This window comes from Diabrotica undecimpunctata, chromosome 6 (genome assembly GCF_040954645.1).
Source record: "Diabrotica undecimpunctata isolate CICGRU chromosome 6, icDiaUnde3, whole genome shotgun sequence".
Lineage (NCBI taxonomy): Eukaryota > Metazoa > Arthropoda > Insecta > Coleoptera > Chrysomelidae > Diabrotica > Diabrotica undecimpunctata.
Genome location: NC_092808.1, coordinates 63,922,607 through 63,948,356, shown reverse-complemented (window position 1 = coordinate 63,948,356; position 25,750 = coordinate 63,922,607). Strand labels below are relative to the sequence as shown.

The following is a 25,750-nucleotide window of genomic DNA, read 5'->3' as shown; positions in this document are numbered from 1 at the left end:
TAAAGTCATCTTTAAAACATACGTAATAACGTGCTTTTCCCAGCGATTCTATAGACATGGGCCCATTCACATCTGCATGGATCTGCTCACCAATGACTTGTGGTCGATTGATCCTAGATTTAAATGGCAATCTATGCATTTTTCCAATTGCACATCCATCGCAAAAGCTTTCTTTGCACCCATCAATGTCTATATTCATTTTCTTCAATACCTTCTTTACGTGTTGCTTATGCTGATGACCAAATCTTTCATGGTACACTTGCAACATATCTGTTGACTCTGCTAAGTTTACTTTAACGGGATTTGTCGGTTTCATAACACGTATATCAAGTGCATACAGGCCATTACTGAAGTACCCAGTCATTACAGATTTACAAGTATTTTTATCATATATATTTACACCTTTTTCATCAAGTACTGTAATAAAACCCCTTTGTGCAGCAGCTTTCACAGAAAACAAATGAGCACTTGCTTCAGGAACATAAAAAACATTCTTCAAGTCAGCACCTTTCCATTTATTATTCAGATGCGTTTGAATTTTCACTGTTCCTTGTCCATGGGCTAACATACATACATCCTTCTTACCAAGCGATATACTTTCTGGTTCAGCAAATTCTGTATAAGATGAGAAATATTGCTTATCTGTAGTGATATGATTTGTTGCTCCACTGTCACAATACCATTTTCCAGCTTCAATACAATTGTTAGATGAGGCACTTAAAACAACAGATAAAAAAGCAGTATCATTACTTTTCTTCTTACCTAAATTCTCAGCTGATTTTTTCAATGGACACTCTTTCGCCCAATGGCCTAGTTTCTTGCATTTGTGACATGGAAATTTTTCTTTTGCACGATGTACATTTTTCTTTGACTTCATACTTTGGTTCTGATTGTATTTTTCTGTCGGGCTATTGCGTGCAATGAACGCAAAAGATTCTAAAGTACTTTGGTCACGTAATTCAATGGTACACAATTTCTCAATCAGTAAATTTAAAGTTTGATTCTTTGATGGTATCGTGTCCCACAAATCTTTGAAATTATCAAAGTCCTTACCCAAAGTTGATAAGATCCGACCATTTAACATTCTTTCGGATAAAACATTTTCATCATGCTTCTGCAGTTCATCATTTAAATCTACAAACAGTTTCTGCAACTTCGCAACATGTGTACTAATATCTTCTTTTTCATCACGTTGGACTCTAAAAAAGGCTTCAATTAACATGTTTAACCGTTGCGTACTGCTACGTTTAAATCTCGCACGCAATTTGTCCCATATTTCACTAGCGTGAGTACACGTCAACACGAGCTCGGCAACAGTTTTTCCTAGCGTACCTGCTAACAAACTTGCCGCTTTCGCATCGTCTTTTAACCATTGCTGATGCTTCTGTATTTCCGCTGAAGTTGAATCTTCACTAACCTCAGGACACTTACACATGCCGTTTACAATGTCTTCAAGTGCATACGAACGTAATAACATCGAAACGTACCATTTCCACTTTGCGCAGTCTTCAGGACCCTCGAGTTTGTCAACTTGAATTTTATAATCGTTACTGCTGGTCGCCATATTTTATTCACCGACAATAACAACAAACAAAACTGAATGAAGTACGAACCTAACCTGTTCACAGTTCACACGTGGACTGGGCCCAAAACCTGTTATAATTTAAGTTAGGTGAAGTCCTCTTTCTAGTTTGAAGACATCAAGAGACAAGGAAATATGTACTTTAGGAAATATGCACCAATAAACGTCTGGCCATCAACAATTATACTTTATTCCTTCTTACATACAGAACAATACAAAACTTGACTGACAGTAGTTTATGACCTATTTATGACATTTCTCATTGCACTGTCAACATTGTCACTTCATATAGAACAACATCCACTTTTTATGTTGGATATTCTAACAAATACAAAAGGTGAGTTAGTACTATGGTTTATTATAAAACATGATTTAGACATACTAAAAGTAGACAACAGACCAACTGTCTTAGGAAAGGTAACTTCACAAGAAGAGGATGTAATTGATACGTGAGTGGTCATGACTGTATATGAGATACATAATATCCCTTCTACTTCAAAATAAGTCTTTTTGCCTCTTATTTTTTAGAAAATTCAGCGTCTATTAGGTATTCTATTACCTTTACATTGTTATTATTAAGGATCTAACGTTCTGTCGGTTTAAGTTGGTAGTAATTAATTCACATCCAATTCTTTGTTTCTGATAAGAATATTTATAACCTAAATTTTTAATTATGACTACAAGTTCTGTAATGGTTTTGTAACATAATTTTATCTAAATATTTATGTATATGTGTTTCTAAGTATTTTTAAATATGTGTTTTATAAAAGAACGTTTTGAAACAAAATCTTTTGGATAGTTTTCGCCATCATTTGTAGGAGTCAGATGAGTTGTCCATTTCATTGTATAAACACCATGACAACTAACCTCAATTTGTGTAAGATACAAAATAATTTATATTTTGTAATTTGTACTAATTTTGTTTATTGTAGCACCCTGATGATGCAAATAAAGATTTGCGAGACCTTGGTAGACTAAAAAGAGTATTTCTTTGTCCTATCTTCCCCTGCATACCCAAATAGTTGTTTGTATATATATATATATATATATATATATATATATATATATATATATGTTCGGAGTGATTTCCGCGGTTAGTACAATTAAACCCAGAGATAAGATTAATACTATTATAAAAATTAATATTAAACTCACAAGTCTTCCGGGTTGAACCGCGTCGATCTCCATTGGGCCGAGCTTTCGACATCCTCGCTGATGCCTTCTTCAGGGCTTCCGAGGTCTTAGTCTTCCGAGCCCCAGACACTACTACACTTACTAGTGAAGTGACAAGTGAGTGTAGTAGTGTCTGGGGGTTCAACCCGGAAGACTGGTGAGTGGTGAGTTTAGTATTAATTTTTATAATAGTATTAATCTTAGCTCTAGGTTTAAATATATATATATATATATATATATATATATATATATATATATATATATATATATATATATATATATATATATATATATATATATATATATATATATATATATATAATATATATATATATATATAATATGTATATATATATATATATATATATATATATATATATATTGTTATGATTCACAAATATGCACAAGGTTTAGATGACATAGAAAAGAAAGAATGACAAATATTGTTATTTCTACGTGTACAAAAATAGAGAATGGAATTATATTCATACAGGATTTTATTTGTGTTGGAAGTGAAATGGACTTATTTTTTACGTATTGTGAATTTTGATATTTAAAATATTAGGTAGAATAAATTTTGTCTAAAAAGAAAGTGTTTGTTTCAAAATTCAAGGAAAAATCCATTTGGGATTGTTTTTTAACGATGAAGATCATAAAACACCTATTAATCGTATTAAGCTATTGTCTTTTCAAATCAGGAAAGTTTGAGAAAGTACTTTATGCAGATTATATTGTTGAGTGTGTATCAAAAACAAGAAAAATATAAATTTGACAAATTTCATCATGGAAACTGTGAATTCTGTTTGTTTGAAATAATAAAAGATCCTTGCTCGAAAATGGAGATGGTAGTAGTATTTGTATGTTTGATGGGATTTTGAATATTTATGTACATACCCGAGCATAAGTCCATCGCCTCTATAATATATTTCTCCGTACTTTCTTGGAGGACATATTTCTTTAGTCTTAACATCAACTATCTTAACTTTGCAGTTTAATGTTATCGATCCAACAGTCATTGGTCTTTCTAAAATAATCGAATTGTAATCTTTTGACTTTGTTGCAGCTATGCAACCAGTTTCTACGAGGAAATAGCTGGATAGAAACATTACCTTTGGCATGGATTGCTTTAGTGAAAACATATCGTGCTTTAATGTATTGTTGAGGCCAATCAAAACTGATTTTAAGCAATTCAAATTAAAATCCTGAAAATTGTACCAATTGTTAAGAGGAAATAAACGAACAATAAAAATGAAAGAACTAAAAAATAAATAAATTGGCAAAACGAAATATAGCACAACACATAATCATGTATTTATATATTACCTAAAAATAACTCAATGTCCTTATAATAAATCACCATACTCATGTTTTTATCATTAGTTGTTTCTAGCAATAAACCAAACAATCTTTTGTGTTTATCATATTATTTTTATTAAAATATAATTCTTCCTTTTACTTTACCACCAGTTACCCAATATTAATGGCATCTAATGAACATATCTATGTATCTAAATCCCAATTTGACTTATTTATATATTGTACAAAACCATGTCTACATTTTTTGGAATTATTATATTTGATTTATGTTTTATCTCTACGTTTATTTTAAAAATGACTTTTTTATATATAGTTTCTATTTCATAAATAAAATCACTGTCTTAGGAGAACAGAGGCATCGATATCAAAGGCGAAAGGTTAACTCAACTTTGGTTCTCAGATGACATCATTCTTATTACAGACAACATCGCTGATGCAAAACAGATGCTTAACTAAATATTAAAGGCCTCATTGGAAGTTGGTCTCTGAATAAATGCAAGCAAAACCGTAATAATGACAAATCTAGTGCCCACACAAAACATCAGAATAGGCGAAATCGACATAAAAGAAACTCATGTGTACAAATACCTTGGGCACGAAATACAAATTAAAAAGAACAATTAAACGCATGAGATACAGCATAGAATAGGCTGGGGTTGGGTTGCTTTTGGAAAATTACGAGAGATATTTAAGAGTATTATACCCCTTATATCTGAAGAGAGAAAAAAATATAAAAAATGCGTTTTACCGGTACTAACATACGGGTCGGAGACATAATAAAAGACTACCCTAGACAATGGAATCGAGATGGACAGGTGTGTCTAAAACATCGCACGACAAATTGACCAGAAGAATATTAGAACATTGACCACGAGCAGACAAACAACGCAGAGGTCGACCACCAACGTGTTGAAGCGACGACGTAAAAGAATGGATAATAACAACCCAGAATTGAGAGACATGAAGGAGCTTGTAGAAGGCCTACATTCAACAGTGGACAGTAACGGCTACAAAGATTATGTCCTGAGCTCTTATTAAAATTTGAACTTCCTGGCTTATCGTAATGGTAAATAGCTTTTATTAAAAATTGGATTAAAATAAAAAAATAATTAAAATATAAAATGACACCCGCATAGACAGACAGTAGCAACCTAATAAAAATGTATTCAAATAGTTTTAGGATAGTTAAGATAGTTTAGAGTATAGTGCTGAATATTATCCTATATTTAGCGGAAGTATGGTCAATCACAACAATAATATGAAATAAAATAAGAACAGTGGAATTTGACTTTATGAGAAGATGCCTACAAATCATCAGAGAGGATAAAATAAGAACAGAGGAAATATGGAACAGTATGGAAGTAAAATCCTCAATTAAAAAAGGAAGAAAAACAAAGCCCTCAGTGGTACGGGCATGTACCAAGAATGTCATAACACAAGTGGTCAAGGGAAGACCTGCTATAAGATGAAAAATGTACATAGGAAATGTTATGAAAAAAATAGGAACCTCAGAGAAGGTGACTGAAAGAAAAGAATGTCATGGAGGACAAAAAGAACAAACTAATAATGTAAAAAAAACTAAAAAAGAAGAAGAAGAAAGCATGACTGTGTTAGTTGCCATTCATCCTAAAATCTCCTGAATTTAGCTCTTCTGCTCTTAGCAATATTATTCCTGAAACCTTTTTATGTCTAATATTTGCAACATTGTAGAATTATGACAGAAAGTCTTGAGACCTCAAAACCAAACGCATTTTTGGAGATCAAAAAAAGATTTGGTGTCGCGAAAAAATAGCTGCTGAGATGTGGACTAAATAAAATTCACCAAATCAGAACTGGTAAAACCTGGAGGTAAAAAGAAAAGATACGTCTAGAGAATACTAATATCCTTTCCTAACAGATTCGCTGAGAAGTCAGGAGCGTTAACGAGTTCACCAGGTTTTATAGCGACGATAACAAAGTATTCAGGGAGGTTAAAAAGAGGACTTGAGAAAATCTTATGACTTTCACAATAGAGTCGGTAAAAAACCTAGAAGCTCTAACGAGAAGACTAGCCCATATATCGACATTACAAAAATATTGGTGGAAAGACACATATGCCATTCTGGCGCTCAATTAGATAAGGCCTAAACAGATTTTATTATCAAAAAACTGATAAACACAGTAGATGAAACTCCTGTTGGAAATCAGAACCCACCCAATACCACAGAATTTAGCTTAGGAACTCTGAGGGTGAACTGTGCTAACGAGCACACTAAGAAATGGATTAGGGATGTGGTGATAGCTATGGAGGACAACAATAATATATGCATCAGCGTGATGATGACCAAAGGTGTATCAAAAAACTACTTATTAAGCAAGATGGAGACATCTGCCTTGGATTTACAGTGACTCTAAAGTCTGCGAAATGGCACATTGATAGAAGCTATGTGGACCTTACTAGACATCCCTCCTCTGCACATCGTTATTAGGGGGTCGAGTTAGGTTCAATATGAGTGGGTGCTTAATAACCCTTCCACTCAGCCTCGTTATTAAGGGGAGAATGAGCTATTATAGATTGTCAAAAAACCTAAGTAGCACAATGGTTAGATTTGGTCATAAGATATGAAATTAGAGATTCCGTAAGTCAAGATATCTAAAGTGCCTTTACATATAGGCATTCGCCCACGAAAGTGGTCGGACAGAGGGAATGCATAACACAGGTTGCACAGGTACACTTGGGAAACTAGTAAGATCGGGTGCAGGAATTTTCAATAGGGTAGAAATGTAAGCATTTTAATTTCACAAGGAGAATGTACCTTTCTATTCCAGACGGAGGTTTATGTTATCTTCCATTGTGCATAAACAATTAACATGACGGCTTTTCAACTTAAGTGGCAGTATATGCGCAGATATTTAGGCAACTATGGGAGCTCTTAGATGCTCTAATTTAGACTCTAGTTAGCTAGTTTGGGAATGCTAACACTGGTATCACTCTAGTAAGGGTCCTAAAGGAATATACGGCAATGGATGATCTGATGAACGTTAAAAAGCGCTATCCGCGATCGGAAAAAGCACTGGATCCGAATATAACATAACTCACACTGAAAAAATATACCAAGTCAAGCATATGAAAATTAGCTAAACATAAACATATGTTTTATATGTTTCATAGATACTTCAGCTTCAGATTTGGTTAGCGACAAGTGGTTAATACAGGACACTAATATATCAGTAGAAATTAGGTGCGATGCAGAAAATTCATAAATAAAAAAGGAGAGCGTAGAGTGTTGTAAAATGTATTACATATGAAATAGATATATTTATGAAAGTGATACATTTCTATTTTACTTTATATGTTAAGGGTTTCTTATATTATATTCCACACTTTTCTATCAGAACTTTATTTTTATTAATTTTGGATTTATCGGTGATGGGGTTCTTTTGATGCAAATTATCTTACCCAGATATGTCCAGTAAATGTCAAAACTCCAATCATTTGCATCAAAAGAACCCCATCAGCGATAAATCCAAAATGTTTTTAGATTAATAAGACATAACGATATCAGAAATAAATAAAGGAGTCTATCCTGAATGTTGTTATGGTAGTTATTTTGGCAAACACGGCTGTCCCGAAAACTGGATTGATACGACACCGCCATAGAAACAAAAACGAAATAATACTGGAATATTCTATAGCTGAATACAGCACATTATATGTATATTATCCTGTAATGTAATTAGCAGAACTTTATTTGCTTGAAGATGATCACTGGTTCCGTAACTTTTCCTGAATAAATGATTTTGGTAAATATCTTACAGACGTGACAAAGAACACTTACAAGTCTGTGGTTCTTAAGCTCGGTGATCACCTTTTTTATGAAGAAGTATTGATACGGCGTTATTTTTCTGAGATAGGATTATTCCATTTTTAAAAAATATATTAAATAAGCCTTTAACCTATTTGAATAGTGTTTTTCCACCAAGTTTTGCGGCCTCTATCACTACGCCGTCTTCGCTCGGGGCTTGGTTATGTTTTTATTTTGCTTAACGAGTTTTTGATTTTTTATTGAGTTGTATCCAGCACAAGTTCCGATACTTGGTTGATTATTTGTTTTCGCTAATGCTGTCGACTGTATTTTTGTTGACTAGTTGTATATAGTTCAATATAAAAGTTTTTTGTCATTTTCAGTAGTTTTGCTCTATTTGTTGTTCGGAAAACTTGATTGTCTTTTTGTTAAAAAATCTCTCTTTCTGTTTGACAGCTTTCTCTGCAACACCTTGATGTTTTTATTCTCTTATGTAGCTTGTCTTATACTTTTTATATTAAATATATAAATTATTATTTATATATTTTCTAATTTATTTAGATATCCTTTTGTTCAGCTGTTTTAGGTCTTTAGATTTTCTGTAGTGCTGTTTTAACATTTCTCTTCGTAAATGTCATATTTTTCGTGTTTAGGGTTAGTTTCTGTTGATTTTCGTTAGTATAAGTTGGTTGTTACTTATTTGTTGTTAAAAATAATGAAGTTTATTTTATGTTTTGTTTGTCTGTCAGGGGTTATCCAAATCCATCTTGTGTGTTCATTTTTTCGAAAAAACTATTCATATAGTCGATGATGCGAGAAACAGTTTGTTTAGAATAGACAAAAGGTTTTTCCAACACTTGTTGGCTATTAATATTAGATTTTTCTTAGTGTTTTTTCCAACCGCAAACAACCGCATTTTTCAGATATCGTGTTAACGATATTTAGAAAAATTTTAGGTAAGGATGTATATAAAATTCAATTGGATTGTCTAATATTCCACTTACTTTTGTCGGTAAACTCTTAAATAGTACTACTACTTATTATTTTTATATTGATGATAAAATTATTAGATTCTATGGTTTTGGAATATACGGAAAAGTGGATTTTATTAGCTAGGTATAACAAAAATTACATTAAACTGCTGAATGACAGTACGTTCTTCCGGTGCTTTTTTGATGGGGCATATTGTAAATAACACACGCGCGCGCGCACACACACACGCACGCACACGCACGCACACGCATGCACACGCACGCACACGCACGCACACACACACACACACACACACACACACACACACACACACACACACACACACACACACACACACACACACACACACACACACACACACACACACACACACACACACACACACACACACACACACACACACACACACACACACACACACACACACACACACACACACACACACACACACACACACACACACACACACACACACACACACACACACACACACACACACACACACACACACAGAATAACGTGCTGGTTATGTAAGTAACGCATGAAATAACAGTTTGCGACAATTCATAATACTATATTCTAACTAAATTTTAATTTTTAATTACCTTAGAAGCTGAACTATGAAAAAGCCGTATAGCATAATCAGTGCCAATAATAAGGCATTCAATATTAAAATCTTGAATGATTTTACAGCCATTCCTTTCGTTGAATGGCCGTGGAATAATCAGGGTTACTACAAATTCTAAGCACACACAAATTGTTACAATGTGAAAATACCAAGAAAGAGGAAAAAAGGATAGAACGTTTGTGAGGTCTTGAAATATTTCATAGAAAATTAAACACTGTAATCGAATATTATCGTGGGAAATGCAAACTAGTTTTGGAAAATCCGTTGTTCCTTGTGTTGGTAATACGAAAGCAACTGTTCCTTTAGTATCTGAAATATGTACTGGTCGGAATTTTTCGTCTTCTTTGTGGTGAAGCAGTTTACTGAATTCCGATATACCTGAAAAGTAAATATTAAAATATTAAAATCTAAATAAGATTGAAAACAAACACAAAAGTATTTACGAAAGAACGTTAAAAAGTAGTCATATCATCTTCAATAATAACTAATAAACATGTTTTTTTCCAAACGTCATACAATTATTAATTTTTGTGACGTGATTAACAATATAAAAATTTTACTTTTACGCCTAGACATAAAAGAGAAACACTTTTACGGCTAGGCACAAAATTGTAAAAGTTAGAAGCCCAAATTACAGCAGTGGATTTGGTAAGCAACAATCCTTCGGTTACAGTCTTTGCAGTACACAAAATTTCTGGAGAAATACGCGATGCCGTAGAATCTTCGGACTCAGACATTATACTCGTACTTTTGGGCGATATACATATATGTACCTATTTTGAACACAGGAACATACATAAGGTAACCTGGACCTCTCCTGATGGAAGAACAACGAGTCAGATTGAACACATCTTAATAGATTCAAGGCATGGAACAGACGTAATAAACCGCAGAAGTTATAGAGGCGCATAATCAGATTATTGCCTAGTGATCTCAACATTGACGGCTAGAATTTCTAACACCAGTAAAGAAAATAAAATGGATAAAAAAAAATTGAATGTGCAAAAGCTGAGAGAGGCAACAATTTCAGAACGAACTCAAAAAACATCTCCAACAGGCTAAAGAATCAAAATGTAAATGAAGAAAACCAGACAAATATAGACTCCTACTGGACCAGAATAAAGGAAGTCATTGAAGCAGCAGCGAAAGATGTAATAGGAACAAAAATTTGTGCCCGTAAAAATCATTAACTGTAGAGAATTACCAGACAAAGAGAAAAAAAGAAAAGAGAATACACAAAAGAAAAAAACTAAACCACTTAAAAAAAGGAACTTAAACATACTTATAGAAAACTTTAACAGAGAGAAAGAATCCAGACCAGAAACAATAATTTTAACATCAACAAAAAAATATTCAAGGCAATTACAAGACAATGCAGAAATCAAAATGGCGACCTAATAATAACAAGAAAAGATGTATTGAATAAATGGGTGGAATACTATAGCCAGGCACTTTATATAGAGGAAGAAGAAGAAATCCTGGAAGATAGACCAGAGGGGACAAAAACCACCAACGATTCTTGAAGTTAAAGATGCAGTTAAAAAACTAGCAAGAAACAAATCACCCGGAATACATAATCTCCCAGCTGAACGATATAAAGAAAGTGGTCATGGTACCACAATGGAATTACAGCAGCTTATAAAAGAAATATGTACACAGAAATCCCTCCCCAATGATTGGAATATTTGAATACTTTTCATCGTACATAAAAAAAAGATATCTTTGCCTGCTTTAACCACAAGGAAATTACGTTTCTGAATGCAGCAATATTTTTCACAGTACTATGTCAACGTATAGCACCATATTCAAAACGGATAGTAGGAAAATACTAGGCTGGCTTCAGAGGTGATAAATCGACAATTTATCAGATTGCAACCCTGAAACAAATTTTAGAAAAAACGCTGGAATATGACATTGATACTCATGACATATTTTTAGACTACAAAACAGCCTAGAACTCTGTAAATAGAAGAGAAATGTTTAAAGCAATTAAAAAGCTAGGAATATATATATATATATATATATATATATATATATATATATATATATATATATATATATATATATATATATATATATATATATATATATATATATATATAAGAAAAAAGAAGTACTTGTGACTCGTTTGGAACAAATATATAACTGTTTTGGATGGGTTGGAGTCAATAATAGGGCTATTGGTTAACTATTTTTTTATTCTCGAGCTTTCAATTGTGTTTACAATTATTATCAAGAGCTAAAAAAGACAAAATACTTACAAGGTTGAACTAAAAAGAAAAAACAATTTTTGTTAACTTACCAAATAAAAATTAGTTTGGTAAGTAAAAATCACTGCTTACATGTTCAAAATATTTAATATAAAAATGTTTTGATCTAACAAATGTTTCTCCGAAAATTTCTATAATTTTGAAAACATTTTTTTTAATATAAAAATAATTGAATTTATAAATAAGTTCAAATAGCAACCAATTACAAATAGCCTCAATGTCATAAATGCCAACATAAAATTTTTATTTTTGACAATTATATTGCCAAAAGTAAAACTTCGTTTAAACATTCTTTTTTGTTTAGTAACAAAAAGAAGAAGATTTATTCACCCTTGACAGATGTCTGAAAGAATGTGACAAATATATGGAGAATTAAATATGACATTTTACAAGTTTTATATATCAATCATAAAGAAAGAATATAATTATAAATTTTACTTAAATTTTGAATTTCAGATCTTTTGTTTAAACTCTTATCATTTTTGCTAATACAAACCATTTCCAAAAAAGTCCTTTTAAATTTATTACTTTCACTACATAAAATTTTAATGTTATCAAAATCCATAATATGGTCTTTATCGATTACATGTTCTGCCAAAGCACAAGATGGTTTTTTAATTCTGCAATCACTTTTGTGAGAAATAATGCGATTTGAAAGATTTCTTCCGGTCTCACCAACATATTCAGCCTCACACTGAGTACAACTAATGCTGTATACTAAATTCGTTTTTTCAAATTTGTCTATAGGATATTTATATATATATATATATATATATATATATAAATATCTATATTTATATATTTATATATATATATATATAAATAAATATATATATAAATATCCTATAGACAAATTTGAAAAAACGAATTTAGTATACAGCATTAGTTGTACTCAGTGTGAGGCTGAATATGTTGGTGAGACCGGAAGAAATCTTTCAAATCGCATTATTTCTCACAAAAGTGATTGCAGAATTAAAAAACCATCTTGTGCTTTGGCAGAACATGTAATCGATAAAGACCATATTATGGATTTTGATAACATTAAAATTTTATGTAGTGAAAGTAATAAATTTAAAAGGACTTTTTTGGAAATGGTTTGTATTAGCAAAAATGATAAGAGTTTAAACAAAAGATCTGAAATTCAAAATTTAAGTAAAATTTATAATTATATTCTTTCTTTATGATTTATATATAAAACTTGTAAAATGTCATATTTAATTCTCCATATATCTGTCACATTCTTTCAGACATCTGTCAAGGGTGAATAAATCTTCTTCTTTTTGTTACTAAACAAAAAAGAATGTTTAAACGAAGTTTTACTTTTGGCAATATAATTGTCAAAAATAAAAATTTTATGTTGGCATTTATGACATTGAGGCTATTTGTAATTGGTTGCTATTTGAACTTATTTATAAATTTAATTATTTTTATATTAAAAAAAAATGTTTTCAAAATTATAGAAATTTTCGGAGAAACATTTGTTAGATCAAAACATTTTTATATTAAATATTTTGAACATGTAAGCAGTGATTTTTACTTACCAAACTAATTTTTATTTGGTAAGTTAACAAAAATTGTTTTTTCTTTTTAGTTCAACCTTGTAAGTATTTTGTCTTTTTTAGCTCTTGATAATAATTGTAAACACAATTGAAAGCTCGAGAATAAAAAAATAGTTAACCAATAGCCCTATTATTGACTCCAACCCATCCAAAACAGTTATATATATATATATATATATATATATATATATATATATATATATATATATATATATATATATATATATATAGATATATATATATGTGTATATTTATATATATATATATATATATATATATGTATATTTATATATATATATATATATATATATATATATATATATATATATAATAGTATCCCGAAAAAAGTACGTGCCTCCTAGCGGCGGGATAGGGGCACAATACATTGGCTTACAGGGTAGCCCTTACTGTAGGGATCCTGAACAGAAATGTCTATACAGAAAAATTCCAGCGGGTTTGTAGTAATACTGCACTTTGGTTGTAGTGGTGGATGGTTGTACTTACATGATGTATTTAAGTACAACCAGTTAAGTTAACTGAGAGAGTAACAGCAATCGTGACCAAAATAAAATAAAATCAGTTGGACCAGATAGTATGCCTCGGAAAGTATGGAAAGAATTAGGAAAGACAGAATAAGAGCGACAAAATGGTTAGCAGGTCTATTTAATAGAATTATGGAAGTTGGACAAATACCAGATGAATGAAGAAGCAGTATATTATTACCTGTTTATAACAACAGGGCAGATGTAAAACAATGTTCAAACTACAGGGCCATACAATTACTTAGTCACACCATGAAAATATGGCAAAGAGTAATTGATAGACGCATACGTGAAGAAACTAAAATATCCGATTATCAGTTTGGCTTTATGCAAGGCACATCAACACAAGATGCAATTTTTATTATAAGGCAGTCAATAAAAAAATACAGAAACAAACGCTCATATGGTATTCATTGATCTTGAGAAAGCATATGATAAGAGGTCTTTGAAAGATTCTCTGGTGGGCACTTAATAAGAAAAGAGTCCTCGGTGACAATGTCAAGATTGTGAGAGACATGTATGCACGAGTAACAACTACTGTTAGGACAGGTGTTGGAGAGACTAATAAATTCCATGTGAAAGTAGGATTGCACCAAGGTTCGGTGCTTAGTCCTTATTTATTCTCGTTAGTTCTGGATCAAATAACAGCGAAAATACAGGCTTGCATACAGTAAAAACATTCTGTGGTGCTTGTATGGTGATGACGTAGTTTTGTAGACAATAGTGAAAGCGACTTAAAACGAAAACTGGAACGGTAGAGACATGCTCTTGAGGAAAAAGGTTTAAGACTTAGTAGGACACAAACAGAAGATTTGGAATCTTTATTTAAAGATGGAGTTAGTACAAATAAAATGATATCTTTGAATGGTGAAATGATTGTGAAAAGTAATAGTTTTAAGTACCTAGGATTGTGAAAATTATTAGCTTTAAGTACCTAGGATTACAAAGTAATGGGAAAATAGATAGATATGCATGCAGTAGAATTAGTGTTGGATGGATCAAGTGAAAGGAATAAAAAATGCATGTGGTGGAAATGAGAATGTTTAAATGAGTGAGTGGAGTAACAAAAAATGATAAAATTAAAAATGAGTATATTGGGCGAACCTTAGGAGTAGCACCAATTGTTGCCAAGATGAGAGAGCGTATGTTAAGATTATTTCGTTATGTTCAACGCCGAGACATTAAGCACCCAATATGAAAATTTGCTGACCTGCGAATTCCTGTAAGGCGTAGGAGAGGAATACCAAAAGAGACCTGGAGAGAGACGCTTAGGCAGGACATGTTGGTAAAGGGGATTGATGTTGATATGACCCAAGATATAAACTTTGTGCTTTTTAAATTTGTTAATATTTAATATCTATATAATTGTAAAAATTCTGTTTTAAGTTTTGTATTCAGTTTTTCAAAATATAGATGTGTGTGTCTCTGTTACATTCTCAGGTAGAAGATTATTCCGGTTAAAACTAAAATCAATATAATATGTGTTATGTGTTATTTCGACGAATTTAAAAGAGTGGTTTTTTTCGTTGAAAACGATTTGTTTACATTCGAGTCCCCTAATATAATATTGCAAATCAGGTATACGGTTTTTCTAAGACGTAGTAAAACTGGGAATATTTCAAGGTTGTCGACAAACGAGTGTCGAGGGTATTATGTTTGTTTTAAGTTGGTAGACAAACTGGCTGAAGACGTGAAGGGAAATTTATTTGGCGTTGAATTTTGTAAAATGTAAGGCATTAAGGAGTCAAGCAAGAGATCTGAGACAGAAGAGATGTTTGGGCAATTTTGAATCGGGAGTCGATTCATTTTTTTTTGTGTAATGCTTTAAGACCGGTTAAGGTGATAATACTCTTTGCATAATGGCAGTTTAGAACAGAGTAATCACCATAAGATTTGTGCAGTACACCGGAACTGAAGAAATTTTGGAAAATGATTGTATAAGATGTCCCACCAGATTTGTTGTTGTTTGCCTGCTTGATCCAGCCCCATCTGCGTCAGATCTTCGTCCCTGCGTATGGAAATGGTTTCCTTTTGTTCAAGTTGAGAGTTTTGTCCTTGCAGCTCCAATCTCAGAGATAGCAAGTTTTCCAAAGTTAAGTGTCAAACTTAGTGAATCAAGGTAACATTTAACATAATAATTTTAAAGTAAAGACAGACATTTTTTTGCTAAAACAATTGCTTTCATTAAAATTTAAGAGGATTTGTAATAATTAATAAATTGTAAATTTTATGGTTTAACTTAGCTGTCATTTTAATTTTTTTTTTAATTTAATGTTAACATATGACAGCTAGCTTTATTTTATTCGATATTTATTTGTTTTGTTTGTTTTAAAAAAAGGTTAATCTCTGTGCGATAACATTTGTAAGTTTTTGTAGTATCTCCAACTCCTGGAGTTTGTAAACGGGCACATGTAAGTTTTTTATTCTGTATTTTGCAACTATTTATATAGTATATTTTCTTGTACAATCTGTATTTTGATAACTGTTTGTAAGAGACAAAAATAAACGTTTGATTTGTTTCTCTGATCCATTTGTTTGTATTTATTTTAGAAATCTCCTAACCCCTTTATGTATTTTTTATTTTAGGGATATTTTTCCTAAATCCAGCAAGTTTAGGATTCTTCGAAGCGGCGTCCTTTCCTTAGAATAGCTAGAAGCCCTTTCTTGTTGTCTTAATTGTTCAGTTGTCCAGGAGATTTACGTAAGTAACCCCTTTATTTTATATTTTGGTAGTTACCCCAATCCGACCCCCTTGTTATTTACTTATCCACGACCCCAGCTCTCCAACAACCCCCTGAGTGCCGTTCGCATACGTTTCGATTTATTTTGCTTGCCCTATCTTCGCCCTCATAGGTTCTGTCCCCAATTTTCTACCCCCATAATATTACCCTAAGGTAAGCAAATATATATTCGTTACAACTTATGGAGAAATATCATTAGGAAAGCCGACCCCGTATAGGGATAAAGGCAAAGAGAATGATGGTGATTATATACAACAGCGCTATATGTCTTGTATGGCTTCCAAAAACTTATTCCTCTTCTAAAAAAGGTTATTTTCCTCCACTTTTTCCGGTCCTTTGCTTTTTATTTCCAATCTCTCACGCATATTTCTGACAAGTCTTGCTTTACTAGTTCCAACCGTTTCTTTTTTGAGCATCGTTGTCTTTTTTTCACTATTTCTCTGATCTTTTTCTACTTTATAGATCGGACAAATAAGAGCGCTATTCCATTGCTTTGGCATTTTAGCAAAAGCAAAATATTTTTTGTTCTTTTATTTTAGTCTTTCGTCGCCTTTCCTAAAAATCTCAGCTGGGATATCACTTTATCCTGCTCCTTTGATATTTTTTAAGTCTCTATTTGCTTTTCTTCTTCATAATTCTTATTTCCCCCTAGTGCCTCGTGTTGGTCTGTATTTAACCGATCTTCGAAATATTCCGCCTATCTGTTTAATTTTTCTGTAGTTTCTCCTAGACGTAAACGTTTATTGTTTCTGTAATACTTTGTATTATCTTTTTAGTTTCTCCGGATTTCTTAAGTTCTCGGTAGAAAATTTTTACCTCTGTTTATGCAGGGTTTTTATATGTTTTTCGGTTGATTTCTTGTTCTCTTTTCTTCTTTTTGCAAATTATTTTAACTTCTCTTCTTCTAGCCACATAGTTTTTCTCGTATTTTAGGTATTTCCACTATCTATTTGTACTTTTGCCCAGTTTTTCTTTCCAAAGCATTCCTACATTCTTCATAGAACCAGTTTTGACGTCTTTTATATGCACTCTTCTTATACACTTTTCCGCTGCTTCTGATATGGATGTCTGTATGATCTGCCCTTCTTCTTTTATATTAAAAGAATGAAAAGTCCTGTGGGATTCATCTTGTATCGCCAATATAACAATGTATAAATAGATTAGCAATAGTTCTCTGTGCGACTATATCTTTACTTGTTGGAGGATGTATTACACTTGTGATGTATTTTATTGTACCGTGGTTTGCTTAAAACACGTGGATGGCGAACTCAAATTTAATTTTAAAATATATAAAAATCCTGATCTAACTGTCATTGAAAAATTAATTAATTTGACAAACCATCTCGACCCTTAACTCTCCTCGCGTACATTCTATAAAAAAATGTCACCTCATGACACTTCTGGTTTAAAGGTGATTTCAAATATCAACAGCTGTCACTCGATTGTTAATCGTAACATTGCTCCCTCCTTTAGACTGGCGACCCTGCCAGTCCACCATCTCCTGAATACGGGGCCAACCGATGCAGATGTACGATCTTCATTTTTGTTCTTGGTAATTAGATTCGGTAGACATCATTGATTCGGGCTTCAAGGGAATACGGACCTTTCCATGACTTCTCTAGCTTTGGATATTGTTCCTTATAACGTACTGGATTATATAACCACACCAAATTTCCTTCCTTGAACCTTGTAGAGTTAGCTCATCTGTCATATCTAGTTTTCATCCTATCGCTCTCCATTCTTAAATTTTCTCGAACGTTCACATTAACATCGTCAATTTCAAATAAGTTTTGGGTATAGTTGTCATTATATTCTTTACGGAGTTCAGGAGATACAGATAATAAATTAGCAGGAAGTCGTAACTGTTTTCCAAATAAAACTTTCGCTGCTGTTTCGCTTGTTGACTCATGGATGGAACTTCGATATGCAAGAAAAAAGAGCTGGATATAGTTGTCCCAGTTATCTTGATGTTCATTGACTACAATTTGAAGATGTTTAAGTAAAGTTTGGTTGAATCTCTCTACCATTCCATCCGACTGAGGTCGCAAAGTGTGGTTCTGGTCTTCACAACTCTCAGCATTTGACACATTTTCTCGAACAGATTAGATGTAAAATTTCGACGTTAGTCGGAGTGTATTTTTCTTTAAATTCCAAAACGACAGAACAAATTATTAACTAGTACTTTAGCGACTGTCAAGGACTCTTGATCAGGAAAAGAATATGTGTCTGGCTATTTACTGAAATAATCCATGGCCATTAAAATGTACCGGTTACCGCATACTGTACGGGGAACGGTTCAGCGATTTCCACAGTGACCCTTTCAAAAGAAACTCCGACCAAATATTGCCTAATCAGGCCTTCGCTTCTCGTTCTAGGACATTTACTAGCCGCATATTCTGTAGATTCACGGCACCACCTCTCAATATCTGAGCGACATCTCATCCAGTAGAATCAAGTTCGAACTTTTGCTAGAGTTTTTTTTATTCCCAAATGGCCTCCATATACACCATTGTGTCATTCCAAAAGTACTTCACCAACTCGAATTTTTGGTAGGAAAAGTTAAAATTTCTGCTGGCTTCCATCAGGACTTCCCATTTTCTGTGTAAAACACCACCCACTAATTCCAAGGAATCCCATTGTGCTCAATAACTTTTCAGTATTACACTCTTTTCAGAAATCTTTCTCCAGGTTGGTTGACCCGTACCATTTTCTATCGTGGTAAGGATTGGTGCAATATGACCATCTGCAAGTTGTTCAGTACGAAGGATTGTGCAACTCTAATAGTCTCCTGGACCAATCTGTCTCCTTATACACTTGGCTATAACTAGGGATTTTTTTACTTCAACTTTGCTATAGTGGCTGTCGTCTTCTGGACAAGGTCGTATACTCAATGTAGCGGTATTATGATGTTGAGTACCTTTTCGATGTTCAATATTAAAATCATACATCTGCGGTTGTTTCAGCAATCGAGCAACCTATTTTTCGGGATTTTTGAATTGGAGGATCCATTGAAGAGAGACGTGATCTGTTCGAATAAGGAACTGTCGTCCATATAAAAACTTATGGAATTGTTCCGATGTTTTCACCATAGCAAGTAATTCTCTTCGTGTTACACAATAATTTCTTTACACCACCAAGAACCACATTGCTAGCATCACAGTGTCAACTACGAAACTTGCTTTGGAATGTGCAGTATTAGTGCAGTGGTGAGTGAGTCTTTCAATCTATCAAAAGCTTTTTGGTACTGTTTATTCTAGTTAAACTGAGGGTCTGCTTCCGTTAGCTTATGTAAAGGTTTTGTAATGTCAGCAAATCCTCTTACAAAGCGACAGTATGAACACAAGCCCAAAAAGAATCTCAATTAATGCTTGTCTACAGGAACTGGCCAGCTCCAAACGGTTTTTATTTTCTCAGGATCGATGATCGAATCACATGTCCAAGGAAAGCCACTCGCTTTTGGAATAACGGACATTTCTTGAGATTTAATTTCAGATTTGCACTTCTCAATTGTTTGAAAACACAGGTAAGGTTGTGGTATATTAGTCAAAAGTGTACTTATAAACGATTAGGTTGTCTAAGTAGATGAGATAAGTCTTCCAATGTAATCTCCTCAACACTGTCTCCATCAAACGTTCAAAGGTGGCTGGGGCATTACAAACTCCAAAAGGTAGGACAATAAATTGCCCTAGACCTTGGCTAGTCAAAAAGGCTATCTTGGCTTTGTCTGCTGGATCCATTTTCACTTGCCAATATCCACTTTTCAAATCTAATGTTGAAAACCATTTCGCTCCAGTCACATCATCCAAGGTGTCATAAATATATGGCAATGGATAACTATCCTTGACGTAACATCATTTAATTTTCTGTAATCCACACAGAATCTGGTAAAGCCATTTTTCTTTTTCTACAACTGGGAAACTCCACGGACTTTGTGATGGTTCTATTACACCTTGTTCTTGCATTTCGTTTAACATTGTCCCGACTTCTTCTCGTTTTGCCAACGGGAGCTTCTTCTAGGAGCTTGTTTGATAAGAGCAGCATTTTCAGTGTTTATTCGATGTTGGGTTACTATCCGATATTCATTCACCCGTAATCGTTGAATGTCAAGGAGAATACATCTTCAAAAGTTTGCAGCAGTTTGTAAAGCTTGTCCTTCTAATTTTTGTCGAGATGTTTACTAGACTTCTGATATAGGAGTTGAAGCGGTGCTGTTTAATTTTGAAGTCATCGGTGATTTTTGTGATTGTACAATACAATTTCTGGTACTAGTGACACCCTCGAGAGTACTCATTGAAATTCCTTTCGTAATCATTGAGATTCATTATTAGAGTAGAGAACGAGTTGCCGTGCATTCTAACTAGACTTCTCTTTGCCTTTAGGTAGTTGTTGGATAGCTGATTTGAACATTCTGAGAACAGTAGTCGATAGGTCTGGTTCTGGTTTTAAAAAACCAGAACCAACCCAATTCGAAACCATAATACCTGTTTGGTGCCAAACAGGTATTATGGTTTCGAATTGGGCTTGTAATGAAACATCTTCTTCAACACAGATGCGGCATATTGTTTCACTACATTTGCTTTTAAATCCAAGTAAGAAGTCTAGACCAACAATAACATCCTCCATGTTATAGTCTATAAGTCTTATTATAAGTTCACCAAATTTTTTATTATCGTTGGTGGCCTGAACCTGACGAATTTTATATGACTTTTTGATGTGATTTGGGTTGAATCGTCCTCTAATGCATAAGCCAAGACGTCTCCTAGTGCTTGATTTCTAGCCATTTGCATAATCTGCTGCATTTCGATATCGTATAGTCCATCTACAAAACTCTAGACAGCCAGTTATTCCAGAAAGTAGTAGGATAGGCTAGTTTAATAAGCCGTGCTATATCGGCTTCAAAGTCTTGTAGAGATTTACCTAATTTCTGTCACCATATCGCTTTTCCAATTAAGACACCAAGCTGGAAAAGTTCTTTTGCTGTTCATCGGAGGTGATCTGCAAAGTGCAATGGTATTTTCTCATTCGTCAATGGACGAATAAACAGATAAACTTACCAACTAGTCGTGCCATCTAATATTGGTGCGCTGGAATGAAGTGCGAATTGAGGAATAGTTGCAACATTTGTCTCACTTATTATTTCGGCTACATCATCTCTTAATTTGCAGTGAAATTCCTGCATCTCTGTTCGCAGTTGCGAGGTACTCTCATTCACAGCTTCTTGTATTTCTGTGCAAAGTTACGTTGTGGTCTCAGTAGCGGCTTCTTGTATCTCTGTACGCAATTGTGTAGTAGAATCACGCACTTCCGCACGAAGTTCTGAATTGGTTTCTTGTATCCTCGTCTCGAGCCCTACCAATTTACCGAACATGTCTTATTTAAGACCACCTTACTCTTCTCTGATTGTACCTTGGTTTTCTCTTACATTTTTTTGCAATGCAGTGTGGTTTTCCAGGGATCTTCTGGAACATCTTCAGAATCCGTCGGTATATTGCTTTGACCTCTAGTTCTCGGCATTTTGCATCCCACTTCTAACGCCAATTTGTACTGTGGTTTTCTTAAAACACGTGTATCACGAACTTAAATGTTATTAAAAATGTATAAAATACTGAACTAACATTAAAAAATTAATTAATTTAACAAACCATTTCGTCTCTCGATGTTCTAGCGTACAGTCTATAAAAAAATGTCATCCAATGACACTTCTGGTTTAAAGGGTGACTCCAAATACCACCGGCTGTCACTCGATTGTTAATCGTAACAGTATTTATTGATTATTATATACACATGGATAAGTATAAATAACATTACTTATTTAAATGATTAATTAAGACTGAACGACTGAACCTCAATTGCTTGTCTGTTTTCTATATTTATAAAATATCGGTCTATGACAAATCAACCAATTTACTAGGCCAAATAATGTTTATATAAATCTGAATCTTCAAGGTTGAGATTAACGTGCAACAAAAGTATTTGGCAACTAGACACGCATGTTAACAATATGTGTGTCCAAGATTTCTGATTGAAAACAATTTACATAATTGATAATAAGTAATATTTTTACGGTAAAGTATTCTTCTGGGTTTTTGATAAATCGTAATATCTGTGGAACATGTCTTTTTATATATTACACTTTTATTTATTTATTGCTTTACTGGATTATCTAGCCTTTTATTTATAACTACTAGTTTCCAATAGTCGGTTTACTACCTGTTTCACTTGAAGGTGCTACTATACTGTATGGTCACTGTTGGCATCCGACCCTCTGTAACTCCTGCAATTGACTATTGCCTTATTATGTTTGCTTTCTATTAGAACATGATCTGATTTTTAAATTTTCCATCGAGGAAAGTCCATGTTACCTTCCATCATTCAATCTTCGCTTATCCACTGCTGGACATAGATCTCCCTCATAATTTTCCATCTATTATGTTACCTTATGAATGTGTTTATGATCAAAACTTGTGCTTGCTATTTTCATTTTGTTCTCTATAGCAAATTATATATTAGTTGTTTTCCATTCCAGTCTATTTTCGTTTGATTCTTCATGAAAACTTCGACCTTCTGTTATTCTTGTATAAATATATTCACTTTTCCTACTTTCGCATTCATGTCTTCAATGATTATTTTTATATCATATTTGTGTATTTGTATTTTCTATTATTAGTGTGCTTTTAAGTCTTTTAGTCTAGTTATTAAATCTTCATATTCAGTGGGCGCATATACGTTAATATTATTATTATACAATATTTATCTTTATATATTTTGAAATCTTCCCCTTATCCCGAAGTTACGTATTCTATCTAATATTACTTGAAAATCTACAACTACTTTGTTTACTTGCTCATACACCATGAATAACACTCTAAAATAGATTTGACCCTACCTCCACCCCCACCCTTAAACTCGGTGCTCTTTCCTATTTTTATTATTTCATTTTCCAGTTGTTTCGTTTCTTTTAGTGCAAGAATATCTATTGTATATTTTTTTATTATTTTATCTAAGTTTCTTCAAGCTCCCGGCTCATGAGTACTTCTTCCATTCCATGTCCAAATTTTTATTATTTCCTTGAATTGTTGTCTTTCTTTTGTGAATATTTTTTTCCGTTTTCAGTCGTTCGATTCTGTCTTGTGATTGTTACACTTCGTTTTTTAATTTTCTGTTTCCTTTTGTTTTCTCTTTCAGTTGTTTATTGCTTTCTATCTGTTCTTAATTATTGGTTTTATTTCATTCATCATTTCTTCATTTTTGTCCATTAATTTTTGCATCAGTTTAATCACGATATCCTCTTTCTCTTCCTTTCTCTCCTTGTTGCTTTTAGAGGGTGTTCGCTTTGGCATTTTAGTTGTTAACTATTTGACACAAACCTACATTATACAACTTACGTATAACATATAATACAACACAAACATATAACAGAAAACAGTCGGAATTTCATATTCCTAGGTTAAGAACACCACACTCAGATTTTTTCGAAACAAAAAATGCATTCGAAAAAAATATGATCTAAATCACCTTTTTTGCCACAATTTTGACATACGTGAATGTGTGGGATAACAACATGAATTTTACGTAGATGTGTGGGATAACAGGCGTGGCCAAATCTAAGACGTCTTACAGAATTGATAAGAGTTCTGTATATCAATATTTTCGTTCTTTTTATGACTGTTTAATGTTAAAAGTTTCTTAGAACCATAGTATGCTCTATTTGCTAGATAAATCCGTCTGTTAATTTTTGCAGTAACTATATTACTTTGGTTAATTTGTGAGCCTAGATATACGAACTCTCTTACTCCTTCAAAAGTGTATGTTTCAACCCTTAGATCTTTTTATTTTGCTGCTTGATTATTGTTTGTCACCTTCATATACTTAGTTTTACTAGTATTAACGTGTAGTCCGATTCTTTTTGCTGCTGCTTCCAATCCCGTAAACGATTAGACTAGGTCCGCCGGTCTTCTGGCTATGACATCGATATCATACGCATACGCTAGTATTTGTACACTCCTATTAATATTGGTTCCTCTAATTGTTGTTTCAGATTCTCTAATAGCTTTCTCTAAGGCAATATTATATAGAAGGCAAAATAGGCTATCTCCCTGTCGAAGTCCTATTTCTGTCTTGAAAATTCTGTTGCTCCGTTCTTCACTCTAACCTTACACTCGATAGATACTTTACTGACAGGTCCATAAGAGAAAAAGATACCAGAAGCAGTTTGTCGCAGGGTTTTCCGCAGGGTTCAGTACTAGGTCCCATCCTGTGAAATATCCTGTACGGCAACAGGGTGTTGAGGCTACAGGTGCCAAGGGGATGCACTCTCGTAGCTTATGCCGATGATCTCGCACTGGTTGCGAAAGCGAATGAGAAAACGGACATGGCTAATGCGGCTAACACAGCCCTGCATTGCATTAGTAGATGGATCAGAGAGAACGATCTACAGCTAGCGCCTCAAAAAACTGAGGTGTTAGTTCTCAAAGGGAGCCGGGAAAAACCCTCTCTTCGCTTTATAGTGGAAGGTGTGGAGGTTGCACCGGTTAAATCAATTAAGTATCTGGAAGTCTGGTTGTCGGAAGGACTAAGATTCGGAGTACACTTCAAAAAGAGAAGAAGAGAGAAGGCGAACTGAAATCTGGAGGTGTTGTTACGGCTGATGCCAAACATTGGAGGCCCAGGTAGCACAAAAAGAAAGGTATTAATGGAGTATTCCAGTAGGTGGTTACCTACGCTCCCCCGTGTATTATAGCGTACTAAACACTGAGAAATACGTTAAGCTGATGGGGACTTTGCAAAGGCGAATGCTCCTCAGGGTATCAAGCGCATATAGGACAGTTTCAAATGAGGCTCTATATGTCATTGGCGCGGTGATATCGATCGTTTTGTTGTGCAATGAGCGAGCGAGGGTGTATGCGAGAAGGATGGATGTAAATATAGATGTAAATCAGAGAGAAAGAACGATAGTATAGTGTCAGAGAGAATGGGCGAATAATAGCGGAAAGGCAAGGTGGATGAAGAAGCTTATTCCCGATCTGAGGACGTGGTGGGAATGTAAGTTCAGGAAACATTTTTAACTGCCAGAGATGGGCAAATGAGAGGGGAGATTTCGAGAGGCGAATGGGTTTCGAGCTGGATGAAAGAAACGTTGTAAACATAATGTTCAGAGGAG

At 33.6% G+C, this 25,750-nt stretch overlaps 1 protein-coding gene across 2 annotated transcripts in view; it reads right to left on the bottom strand.

Annotated features, from left to right (window-relative positions):
- Positions 1-25,750, bottom strand: part of LOC140443473 (uncharacterized) — a 96,985-nt gene that overhangs the window by 34,246 nt on the left and 36,989 nt on the right. For both annotated transcript variants that reach the window (XM_072534760.1, XM_072534759.1), the window contains exons 4-5: positions 9,456-9,856; positions 3,650-3,957 (exon numbers count right to left, since the gene is read on the bottom strand). In XM_072534760.1, the coding sequence (XP_072390861.1) occupies positions 3,650-3,957; positions 9,456-9,856 (709 nt within the window). The remainder of the gene's footprint in view (positions 1-3,649; positions 3,958-9,455; positions 9,857-25,750) is intronic.